The sequence below is a fragment of the Lipophrys pholis genome, assembly GCF_963383615.2.
Source record: "Lipophrys pholis genome assembly, chromosome: 9".
Classification (NCBI taxonomy): Eukaryota; Metazoa; Chordata; class Actinopteri; order Blenniiformes; family Blenniidae; genus Lipophrys; species Lipophrys pholis.
The window spans coordinates 11519846-11533412 of record NC_137639.1 but is presented as its reverse complement, the minus strand read 5'-3'; the positions used below and the strand labels follow the sequence as shown (position 1 = coordinate 11533412).

Genomic DNA, 13567 nt, shown 5'->3' with positions numbered 1-13567 from the left:
TCTTCCTCCCTTCCGGTCGCTCTGCCGACGACCTGACCTTCATCTGTTGCCCATTTGCCGCAGACCACACACTAAACAAATACAAAGCTTGTGGACGCCGCTCCTCATTGAGAGAGGCCGGATGTTATCAACACAAATCTGCATGAAGATAAACGACCACCACCTCAACTTTCACAAGGATTATCAAATTAATCCAATTCTACTTTTATACATTCCTTCTTGGAGATTTTTCCTCCTCTTTCGTGATCAATATTTGCACAGCTCTGACAGACATTTCAGGGAAAAGAATGTTTAGTCAATAAACCTGCAATCCGACAATATCACATCATCATACAATATGCATCTGGTTATCTCCCATGGATTTACTACTTGTACATCATTTAATAGTACTGTCAATAACAGACAATCAGTGGAGCACATGTATATTGCACTTTGTTAAAGGATCAAGGAATGGAGAGAAAAAAATATTCTGAAGGGTGTTCTCTGTGATAAACAAACACTTCTACTTTCTCTTCCACTCCGGGTAGCAGGAGGACAAACACTCACATTCACACCTATTTGCAATTTATAGTCTCCAATTAACCTTAAATGTTTCTGGACCAACATTGTTTTGTTTTTATTGAACATCCAGCACAAATCAAAATCAAGACAGTGTGTTTTGAGCTTTGGTCCGGGTGCCCCCGCTGCTCACCTCTTCTGATCTGTATTCTCAGGAGTGGTTGATCAGTGGCAGACGACTGTCAGGTTACCTGGTTATGTGTGCCTCTTCGCTGTGAGTAATTTAATACCGGGACAATGTGACAGACCACTTTGGACAGTGTTAACACCGATTAACCTAAGCCACAATAGGTAGTTTAAATAACAATAATGTATAATAAACCTTGATTTAATTTATTCTCGATTTGCAGTCACTGCAGTCTCAGGTGGGCTTCGACTGACAGCTCATCTGTACAGACTCAACGGGCCCGCGGAGCTCGAGACCTGGCCGCTGGATGAACCTCTTCACTGTCCACCCTTCATGTCTACGTTTCATTTATTCCAAGCATGCTTTTTTAAGTTGTCTCTCTCCTCACCTCATAACCTCGCCTCTTTTGTTTTACTTCCTCCCTCTTTCCCTTCTCTTTCTGTCCACCTTTTCCCTCTTTGTTCACCTCGCTCCTAATCTGTTTATCCTCCTTCTGTGTACATTTCCATCATCGCTGCCCTTCTCCACTGTGGCACTGCTGAATAAATGTATCACTCACGTGGTCGAGTTGATCCACAGGTCATTCGGCTCTGCACCATATGGTCCGACTGTGATGCATCGCAAAGTTTCTAAAGTCACTGCAACAGAAATCTGTGAAAAAGACTGCAGGGACACTGTTAGTGATCAGGTAGAGTCACTGCCACACATCACAGGAACTGCTTAATGGAAAACTAAATAATGTCCAAGCAAAACTCCACAAGCAGGAACAAAGTTGGATCAGTGCTTGTAATAGTTTGGTGAAGAAAGTTAGAGTTTTAGTCTTAACCTCCAACAACACTGTGTTTTATAGCTCAGGAAAGAGGAAAGAATGGTGCCGCTTAGTTCAGCTGTCCGACTGTGTGTGCATGCAGGTGATATGCGACAGACCTTTCAATTGTAAAAACCTGGGTGGTGCTGGAATATATATACAGTATATATATATATATATATACTGTTCTGTGAATGCTAAGTTTTACCTGCACAAAAAAAAAAAATCTTTTTTTTAGATAAAATAGTTTTACAGGCAGATTCTACCTCCCAGATTTGCTCTGTACCGTGGGCACAATCCTTTATGATAATCCACATAAACCTCGTCTGTGGCGATGTCGGTGGAGATAAGCAGTCATCACACCGCTGTTTACCACTCCCTGTTTGCACTGGGGCGACATATTGTAATAATAAAAAGGATCAAACTATACTGCAGCCACTTGTATTTCCTCAACCTTACTATAATTGTAAGGAGCATGCCGCCGTTGTTGCTTGGACAAACAGAGAAAGCTGGGTTTCCTGTGCAGCAGAGGATTTCTCCCAGGAAGCAGGAACCCATTCATTTGTGTTCATAAGAACTAATGTTTAAGCTTCAGACGATGAAAGACAAGCACCTATCAGACGGCATCAATCTGCAGCCTGTGAGAGATAAAGTTGAGTTATCGCATAAATATGACAAAGATTAAAACTCATTCATTTTAGTGCATTCTTTTTCTTATTCACTGGTCATGAGTATCAAGCCAGACTCTTGTCACAGATACACTGAAAACACAACAGTCCTACCTTTTCACCTTCCTCTGGGTCTCTCAGTCTGCACTTAGCAAACACTCTTATTGACAAATTTAAACAAAGACCTCCCCTTTATCAAATGTCACACCTGGACAAAAACACACACACCTGAAGCCCCATACCCTAGATTTTCAAGATGCACCGATAACCTTGGTGCTTTCCCAGGTCACAGTGTTACACACGCACACACACACACACACACACACACACACACACACACACACACACACACACACACACACACACACACACTTACTCATCTCTCAGTGGGATTTGGAGCATTACATTTCATGCACTTAACACTGCCATAACTCCCATAACTACTACTTGGCACTTCACAGAAACAGCTTACCAAACTCCAATAACAAACACAATGCTGTTTTCAGTCCAATCCTGACACTTAAGTCCTGAACTTAAGAAAAACAAAGAAACAATGATTCACTTTACATTAGGGTACATGTCACCCACAAAGATTAAGGTGCACACAGTGTCAAGAATGTGTGTACGTGAATACTCACGCGCACACGCGCACTTTCATGTATTTCATTGTCATCGCATTTCTTCAATGAAACTTTGTTGGCACTTTTGAAAGCAACACAGAACCAACAACAAACAGTTTTATAGAAACAAGTATTTCAAAAAGTGTAAAAAAGTGTAACAGTGCAATGTGGTGCAACGTCTGCTTTAAAGCAGTTCAGAAGTTTTGCGAGGGGATTGCATTTCCTACAGACTTCACTCAGCAATAACTACCACAACTACTACTTACCTAACTCCAATAACCTTCACCGAACTGTATTTGGTCCAACCTCAACACTCAAGTATCAAACTTTAAAGAAAGGGAACAATGATTCACCTCATATTACATTACACCCACAAGGGGGACATATGCCCTAATGTAAGTGTGTAAAAGATTAAGGTCCCCACAAAGTTGTGAACGCACACGCACACGCACACACACACACACACACACACACACACACACACACACACACACACACACACACACACACACACGCTCTTGAGCCATGTGTTAATAACAAGCAGCAGGTTAATATGAGGGCAGCAGCAGACAGAAGTGACCACAGCCTTCTGATTATCTTCCCTGGTCGCAGTTATTAGACAGCGGGTCATCTGGTACCGGGCCTCACGCTCTCAGAGCCCCGCTAACCTGACAGCTCTTAAGGTCATGATGCATTATGCAACTTTTCATGGCAAAAAAACACATGGATGGAGGTGATTTGTTCAGGAAAATGCAGTTATTTATTTCACAGCTCATTCAAGGCAGCAGGCAGCTGTTTAAGCACTCATGACCAAAGGTATCTCTTACATTCACAGAGGCCATACATGTAAGATGAGTGGAGACGTTGCCGCTCCGTGGCTTCTCTATTTGCCATTTTTAAACAGGTAAACGGCTTGCAGTATTAGCATTAGTGCTGATCAGGAAATGTTGAGATCAGATATGTCTTTATGGACTTTATAGGTGTGAATAATAAACATCAGAACTGTGACTAAAATCCTGGTTACAGATCTACCTTCATGGCTATATCTACAAAAATATACGCTATAGAAAGCAGTGGGAGTCACAGCAGACATTCTGTGCCTGCAGTAACACAGAAATTCATCTTAAAAGGAATAAATGTATGAATTTGGACCTTGATCTATGGCAAAATGCTTGAAAGAAACTATATATTGCATTTCTCTCAATCTACGTTTCTATATCGTTTCTGTGCACACAGTATAGGATGCATTATTTTTCAAATTTTCTAACCTTTCCCATCAATTCATCGAAAATAAAGTTCCCGAAAGAAAATCGTACTTGAGATAAGCATGATTTTACTTCCTGCCAAAGTGGACAGCCAATTTCGCCGAGCTTGCAGCCACAGCCCAAAAAGCATTTGGCAGGAGGGTAACATTTCTTCTTGCTGTGACTTGTCCTGAGCTCTTCGCCCGCAGGGAGGGAAGTGAAGGACAGGAGACAATACTCTTGAAAACACAGTAATCACACCTCAAAGGCATTCATCCCATCACCCTGAGTAGTAAGCGCAGAGACATTTCTTTTTCTTCAACTGCACCAGTCTTTTCTTTTCTTTGGCTCTCATATCAAAAGGTTCTCTATTCCCTGCAGGGGATCCCACTGATAACCTTTATTTAATCACAGCAGCGGTCACATTTACTGGCACCTTCTGTCAAAAAGCTAATTAAACAGTTCCACTGAATTTTCCTTTTACATTATTTGCTCTGTCATTATGTAACAAATGGTATAATGTGGAAATGATATTAATATCATAATTGACTGATATCTTCTTATTAGAATGTGGAGAACTTTGAGACAAAGATTTTTTTTATTTTTTTTCCCCTGCGGTTTGCTGATCATTTGTGACATCTTGGAATATGTTCTGCATACAATAGCAGGCTGAAAGCAGAGGGGAGATTCAGAGACATAAAGCCCACAGTGTATTTGGTAAACCCATAAAGGTGCAGTCATCATGTGCATTTCACATCTGTGTAAAGCCAAAGCAATTTTCAAACCGGAGAGCAGGTTTGGAGGTCTTGCATGATTGGATGAATTAATTTTTGTTATAATGAAGTTTGGCTGTGGGACAATTTTCATTACTTCTAACCACGATAAAGCACACTCTGATATGAAAAGCAAAGGCAAGACAGGAATTAGGAAGAAAGTGTGTTTTCCTTGTCTTTGAAACCAATGCAGCTTACATCTCTGACTTATCTCCATTACACTGGCTGCTGTTGCTGTCACAAGATAGAGACTTTTTATGAGTATTAATTACATGATCTTGGCTTGCGTCGCCTTTATTGATGTTACTTTAATTGGACCAACTGGGCTTTCCCAAATCTTGTTATGAGCTTATTCAGTAAAATATGCCACTCAGTGAATAATTTCATCTCAGGCCTTTAGAGTGTGTATATTATTAGTGTGCTGGCTCCAGTTGGACTGCAAATCTGTATGCATGCAACTCCGTCACATTGTATTAACACATTAGTCTCTGCGGGCTCATAAAAAGAACAAAATCTGCTAATAAGTATGCTCACTGCTCTTTCGAAAACATCATTATTGTTTGCAGCACGTTTTGCTCTCATACATTCATGGAATTTAAAATAGAAATGCTCACCAGCACTACAGTTTGCACTGCTGCTTTGCAAATAAACATATCCCATGATTGGTTGTGTCCCTGCTTTAAATTGCATGCCCTGGTTTCTTTTCTGTTGTGTTTTATTCAGCAAAAACAAAACAAAGTTTCAGGATTCTGTGGAAATCATTTCTGCGCGCATGTGTTTGCATGTCTGTGTGTGTAAGTCCATGTTTCCATTAATGTTGGGGCACATAAATACATTTACGCACTTGCATTGAAGAGACTTGCTGCTGTTATGAGGCACTCTTATCTCTGCATCTTGGAAAAACTCAGAAACAGGAAATATGGTAAGGAGGCTTCAAGTGTGTGAGTGTGCCTGGGGGTATTCTTTGTAAAGATTGGATGGATGAGATGAAATGACTGGTGTCAGGTCTTTGAACTAATAATTGAGTCTATAAAACCCAAGCAGATAATGAATGGATTAATTTTTTATGATCAGTTCATTCACCAGCAATAATCTCATTTGACAACGTAAAACAGATGATGGGAAAGATGTAATGAGATAGTGATGATATGTGTAGAATACATCAACGACAAAGGTGAAATAAAGAATACCTGCAGTAGATTTACAGGTTTCTCCAATTTTTTATGCAAACCAACAAGCACAAACTGTTTCTATTCTATAGGAAAAATCATCAAGATGTACAATCTGTCTGAGTTTGAGGAGTTCATCAAATGCATGTATCCTGATAAAGTGTTAGAATAATGTAATAATAATAATGCTATAATATTTCTTGTATATGCGTTGTGGTGGACTGGTGACCTGTCCGGGATCGATCCTGCCATCCATCCACCTGTTGGGGTTGGCTCCAGCTGAACAGGCTTTATAATAAAGCAGTGTAGAAATTAAACAGTTGGCTGGTTTATTTTGAAGGAATAGTGCAGGGTAATACTACCCCCTGGTGGGAACTGTGTGGTAGTGCAGATATTGCATTAACTATCGTGGTCATTGAAACTGCAGGTCAATCTGATGTGAAGGTCTTTCTGTCTTCAACAGGGCACAGGGGGCAAAAAGAATTTAGCTTCAGGGGGGAAACCTCAAAATGATCAGAATGAAGGTCGATGTCTCTTTAGGATAGGAGCGACTGGAATAGAATTTAATTCTACACACCTGGTGGGCGAGTGGTGACCTCCTTTCCTCAATGGAAGCTGAAAAGATGCAGAAAGTTGTACTTTCAGCCAATTTGAAAGAAACATATTAAAGTTGAGGGGGAATAATTTTTTTTTTTGCCTCTTTCAAGTTTCCTTTGGTATCAGATGAAATAAGAAATGAAATTCCTTGTATGAGAGGATGCAATATTAAAAAAGAAAATGCAGGGGGGCAAATTAAATTAAAGGTCTCATAAAGGTCTGAGCCTGTATTGAAATTTCTCTTCATTTTATTAGATGAAATCTCTGCTTTGTGTGATTTAAATCCGTCATGGTCGACCACCTTTTACTGAAATTGCAGTAGAGCAGACCGGAAGCCAAAGTGCAGCTCAGGCACACGATTGCTAGTTACTACAGAGATGGACAGCTGTCACTATACACACATTCAAAATAAGATAAATGTATTGTTTTCCAAAAATACTAAGGAAAATTTCTTTAATTTAAAAAAGTACACATTTTACATGCATTTTGAGTCAATCAACCTGTTGAAATTATCTGCAATGGAAATGCATTTCTCAGACAAACAATAGAAATTAGACTATGTTGAAAGAGTACAGATATAACACAGGATATTTCTTTGTAAAAAATTTAACTTACTGGCTACTTAGATGCAGATCAGAAAGGTTTCAGCAGCTATTAAGTGAAATCTTTGGTGCATTCAGAAGCAACTTCAGCCTTAAAGGAGCAAAGTACATTATGTAAAATGGTGTAATTTACCTACTTGATGAAAGTTGAACTGCCCCTACATACCACTTGATGACACTAATGTGAGTTTATAAGTTGTATCCATTATATATACCATCACGGGAAATTGGTGAATGTGACTGATGATATGAAATGCTGAGACTGAACAAGGGATAAAAAAAACAACTGTTCTTTATGAGTCAAATCTATTGGATTTGCTGAGACCGTTATTTTCAACTGAACTGATTAATGTGGTGTAGCTTCTCCCTCTGTTGTGTGAAATAAGAATCTAAGGGACTGACAAGTCCGATCAATAACAATTGATTTTTTTTCTTCAAATAAGACTCTTGGAAAGTTTGGGAAATGTAACTTCTCTGATCTTATCAATGTGAACATTGAAGGTGGGATCTTCACTTCCAGAAGACTACATAGAGACGGAGCCTTTCCATCATGTGACTATAAAATATAAAGATTTAATAAAAAATAGCTCGTTGTATGTCTCGATGGTAAATTTGTTTTACCTGAACCTGCATCCGTTACAATCCTTTTGACAGAGTAATGTATTTAATATACATTAATTACAAATAATACGTTGATTAAAATTATTTTCACTCATTGATTTGTGAAAAGGAGCAGGTGGTAGCATAAGGCCAGCACTGGCTTTAGCGGGAAGTAACATCCGTTGGGATTTTACATGCCTAACAATCTTTTTTTTTGCAAAAGCATAATAATCTCTATATTTTGAAGTCTGATTTTGGTTTTTGAGGCACGGAAGCACAGCCCTGCAGATAAGACTCACAAGCAGAGCGTCAAATCAGTTTGTTTATTCAACACTTAATCAACTTTTTAATACATTAGAACATTTTGATGTAATGTCCAAAGCAAACTGGCACTGTGAGCTTATATAGTTGTGAAACTCGATATTTCGGTCTGAAAACGTGGAGAAAAATAAAAACACACAGCTGTACCTGCTGAAAAACGATTGGGCCCCTGAAGTCTGGCCTCATGATGTGGGCACAAAGCTAAAGAATCCCTTTTAATGTACAAGTCCTTGAAGTATAAAACGGCACATTGTAGAAGAGTGGTGAAATACATTCGTTGCGATCATGACTTTTGAAAACACTGCCGACCTGTTAAAAGGTAGTATCTGTAAAACACTGATTGTCGATAGAACTGAAGCAGGTTGACCCAGAGTAACGAGTATTACCGATGCAAAACTCAGATCACAAACATTTTGAGAGCAGAGAGAGAAGAGAATCAGTGAGCATCAACCTTTGACTAGCAGCAGAAACAGATCGTAAGGCAAACACGTTCGGGGGAACAATCGGTGAACCAATCCGGCACCAAGAAACTTTCCAAACTCCCTGACTCCTTCAGATTTTGATTTTTCAAGCAACAGCTGTGACCATCATCCTATTTACAGACCAGCACACAAAACCACACTTCCTCACATCATCTTCCACCAAAATCCTCCTCAAACAGATCCTCCCACAGGTTGAAAGAACTGAAGTTACCGCTCCAGAGCAGGAGGGTCCAAACGTTTCCCAGAGGGCCACAATCGAGAGAGATCCACCAAGAGCAAAGCCACGGGGGATTTTCTGCACTCGCTTGTTTTGGTTTTTACCATTTTTGGTCACCTGCAGCAACATTTTTCTTTAATTGGTCTTGTTTTGTTGCAAAGCTGCCTTGTTCAGGACAAAGTTTAAAAGGTTTTGCAGGCCATGGGAAGAGGAAGTTTGGACACCTCTGCTCTGGAGTATTTAATGAGAGAAACAAGCTGGGAGAAGACAGACGCTTGTATCCCTGTACTTTTTCTGTATTGAGCATTTGTACAAATTAGAATTATTAATTAGAATTAGTGTGTGGCAGGATTCATGTAATAATAAGTGGAAAAGTCTTCAAAAGATCAGCGACTGGGACCAGCAGACACTAAAAAACTGCAAAAACGTTTGATAAAGTTCTTTATACAGATGATCAAGTCCTGTTATTTTTCTATCGGGCTGCGGGTCTCAAAGTGTTGGAGGGTGACCCGTCTCGCTTCTGGATTAAAATTTCAATATCTTGCACCATTTTTTGTTTAAAAAAAAAACAACAACAAAGAAACACTGTGGCAGTGGAGCATCAAACCCACTCATCTTCTATAAAGCTTCATACAGCCTCGGGTCGCGGGGATGGAGCCGATTCCAGCTGACAATGTGAGGAGGGACGCCATGAGGCAACACACAGAGAATATCAACAACTTACATTGCAGGCAATTTTAGGGTCACCATGAAAACTCAAACGCACGTTTTTCTTTAACGGAGGAAAACTAACACCTGGGCCATAAACGATTGGCTCTCCTGCCTCGGGGAGAGGTTAGCTTGAAAACAAACTTTAAAAGTGCAGGCATGAGGAGAACATGCAAACTGCACATGATACAGAACCCAGAATAGAGATACCCAGAGACGAGCCCAGAATTAAAGCAGAAATATTCTCAATGTGAAGTGAAGTCACCACCATGAAGCCCACTTACCCACGTACACACAAATAAAATCAATGCATCTTGCCACAAATAAACGTGAAGTTAGAAGTAACACGACTTTACAGGTTTTTCTTCTCGTTATATCCCCCCTTATTTAAACGACCACTGCTTTAGGAAAATCTAACAGCTGTGCAGGAATCAGTGGAAATCTAGAACTTCTGAAAGCAAAAGTTTTACTTTACATCTGAAAACTCGCCAGATGAGTCAATAGATGGTCATTTGGAGACAAATCTACATAAGCACATATTTACAGCACTCATGCAACGTTACATCGAAGCACGGGGAGGAAGAACACGGCGACGTGTCCACCGGAAAGACAGAGGACAGCCAGCGGCCGTTTACAGAGTCACTCATTGAAGATCTGGGGAGATTATACTGCAGGTTGATCTCAAGAAGGAAAAGGTTCACGAAACTGCGTCTGTGCTGAACGTGTCAGTAAAATGTTCACGTCAGGACTAAACTCTGCAGTGCAGTGAGGACTAAAACAGGCAGTCAGGATTACAGACATACTGCGTGAGCAATAGGAGACTAAACCATCCATGCTGTTATTCTACTCAAAAAGCAGGTTCATGCACGTGGGTCTAATCGGTTTAGAAACGTACAATTAATTCTGAAGGTGTGTAAGACGGTACTTTATTCCCTGTGAGTCTCAAGCTTGTTTCGGTGAACTTCAAAAAGTTTCTCTTCAGGGTCGTTTCAGCTCCCGGAAAAACTTTAATTGCAGTTTCAAATCTAAATTTTTGTGCTTCCCAGAGCATTGAAAAGGTCACATTATAGGGCTGCACTGGTTTCTTCGCAGTATGCAGATTTAATGATGAGAAGGTGTATTTTACCCTGTGAACATAAGACAGTAATACTAACAACTGGGTCATAAACAAACTGCTGTCGTGCATTTAGGTGGTTTGAAAATAAAAACAAAAACAGCCTTGTCCTCCGGGACATTGGAGCTTGACAGGAGATAGAAACTTTTACTTTTTGCTTCCAGTCACTCATTAAATTTATTTTTGTTTCTTCAATGCTTACTGTTAGACGTGTGAATGATCCATTTTGACATGTTTTCGAATGTTGTCCTCAATTCTATTGCATTCTAAATTAAAAGATAAAATGTTTACCCTGTATTTGTGAAAAAAAAACTAAAAATAAAATGGAACACCACTAAACAAACTTCCTGGCAGGAAACCACGAGAAGCAGGAGAGGAAATCAATGTTTTTCATATTCATTTTTAGGAACCCTTCTCCCTAATCTTTCAATGTTTTCAACATACAACAATACAACTTATTACAAACTTTTCAATCACCTTTTCTAAACTGTCATTATTTTATCTATCCGATGAAATCTTGATTTCCTCAAAGTTTAAGATTTTACTGTACAAATTCCTACTTGCTATGATTAGGCTTTGCTCTCAATGTATTCGTTCAATAAGGAGGTAATTATTGTTTATTAGTTTAAAATGAAAGATGTCAGAATGTAATTCCCTAGTAATATGTACATGTATACATTTATCAGTACTCAGTTGTCCAATTCCCTTGACAAAGAAAGATTCTGTCACTCAAGTGCTTTTTGTCAATTAAAACTATTGCTTTAATCGATTGTTTAAGTGCTCACATTGTCATTCTACTCCTCTTCTGACGCCAGAGAATAAACAAAAACTCAAAACAATTCACTTTCTACACTAAACCTTTACATTTGTTTAGCTCCCATTACAGTTCAGGGACTTATTTGGCACAGATATCATTAGATATTTATTGTTTCAGCTTTTTAAAGGAATAAATGCATTAGTTTTGAAAAAAAAAAAATTGTCGTTCGAGAACAACTCTAAGAGATAAGAAATTTAGGTAGTTTTTTTTTTTCTTTTCTTCGACAAAGTCTTCTAAACTCTGGCAGCTTGTTACTGAAGAGGTTTCCGGCTACAAATCTAGTTTCCAAATAAATCCCAAACATGTCAAGAGTAACCACCTCTAGTGAATCATCTAATAAGTACTTTTGCTTCCGAACTTTTTTTTTCACTTTGTGCGTCAAGACTTCTGTAGCTTTATTTACATTGTGCCTCGTGTGGTAGATCCTATGTATTTTAACTAACATGTATCTAGCAAGTAAAACACAAGTCTACCTCCACAACATTTTAGTTATTACTGGGTTTTCCTGCACTAACTGCAGGAATTATAATGATTAGCTTCCTAAACAAAGATCAAAACACCGAGACAGCGAAGACTTGTTAACATCTGCAGCTGTGAGAGTCTTCCTCTGTGTCTTCCTGCGCTCTCCAGTAGAGGGCAACGTTGAACCTCCACAGCTGAGAGTTGGAAACTTAACTGGAGGAGAGGTCACCCAGTTTCAATGAAGTATCCTTCCTTATATTTTTACAGTTTCAGCTTTTACTTATTCATTTCCGGGCTAAACTTTGGCTCACGTGCTCTGGTATCACTCTGACACGCTCATGATCAGCAACAGGCTCCTGAAACAATTCAAACAACAAACAGGGAATTTAAGTCTTTTTTACCCACTCCACACAGACACTCAGGCAAGTCCTCAGGCAGATTGTGTAGTACTGTGTACTACAATGTATTGTCTCTTTTCCTCTTGGTGTACCTGCCTTTAAATTCCAAGAAAATAAAATCCAGAACAACAGCCAGCATGTTCTCTCTGTGGGCTGAATCATTTACCCGGCTTCTTTCTTTCTTGCACGCTGCTTCTCCTCCAAACAATGCAGGGACAGAGAGAGCGACGGTTGAGTTTTGAGTCATCCATAAATCGCTTATCGATGTGATTTTCAGGATAAAAATTAACTTTCACATTCCTGTGTTATTCCTAATGGGTTTCATCTGCTTGCAAACTTAAACCTCCTCCATCACTTCCATGACGATTGTTCTGGGTCCGGTCAGGATCAGGTTGCTGACGGTCCGGTAGTCGTGACAGAGGACGCTCAGTCCGTTCACCGACACCACAAACTGACACACCTGGAGAAAGATGGAGAGAGAAGACACGCTTTGAAAAAAGATAAACGGAGGGGAATGGAGTGTTTGGTTGGAGATGACAGAACGGCAGCAGTAAGACTAACAGCTGGTCATTTTAACCAAAGTGTGCAGGAGGTCATCTGACCAAACAACATGTCAAACCAGGAAGTAGATGGGGGACAGGAGCAGAAAACCACGGTGGTGTCTCAACTATCCACTAAGAACAATTTAAATAAGCTCACCAAACCTGGACAGATATAGGAAAACATTAATGGTTCAGGCCGTCATTGGTACAATGATGGAATGAGCTCTTTTGCCATTATTGTCATTAATATGCATATTGACAAATCTGCAGCAACTGTGTGATGCTTTAAATAAAGGAGTTAGTTGTAGTCCAGTACCAAAGTGTACTTAATGTTGTGGCCTGTAAGAGCACAGTACGTTCATACATGTATTACTTATCACCAGGATATAGTGGCTCTCGTAAAAAAAAAGCGAGAACACATTAGAGTAATAAAGGTCTTGAGGTAAAAACCTACCAATTAAAGTCAACAACTGAAAGCAAAATGATATTTCATATAAAGCAGATCTTTTATCACAGGGAAGCAAACAATGTCCAATAAAAGCAACCTCACCCAGGAGTGGTCATAACTCCATGAGTAAACAGAGCAAACAGCCATAAAGTAGCAATCAAGGCTAAATAACACCAGGTACACTCTGACATTCACGCTTCAATCAGTCTCCTGTCACGCCTGAACTCTGCCTACCTTATCATTACTGAAGCACCACTCCCAACTCTGCACTTGCAGATAAAAATAAGACTTC

General features: G+C 39.6%; 1 protein-coding gene across 2 annotated transcripts in view; it reads right to left on the bottom strand.

Annotated features, from left to right (window-relative positions):
- Positions 1-12269: 12269 nt before the first annotated feature.
- deptor (DEP domain containing MTOR-interacting protein) overlaps positions 12270-13567 on the bottom strand; it is a 29341-nt gene continuing 28043 nt past the window's right edge. For both annotated transcript variants that reach the window (XM_080472573.1, XM_080472572.1), the window contains exon 10: positions 12270-12745. In XM_080472573.1, the coding sequence (XP_080328699.1) occupies positions 12623-12745 (123 nt within the window). In that variant the 3' untranslated portion in view covers positions 12270-12622. The remainder of the gene's footprint in view (positions 12746-13567) is intronic.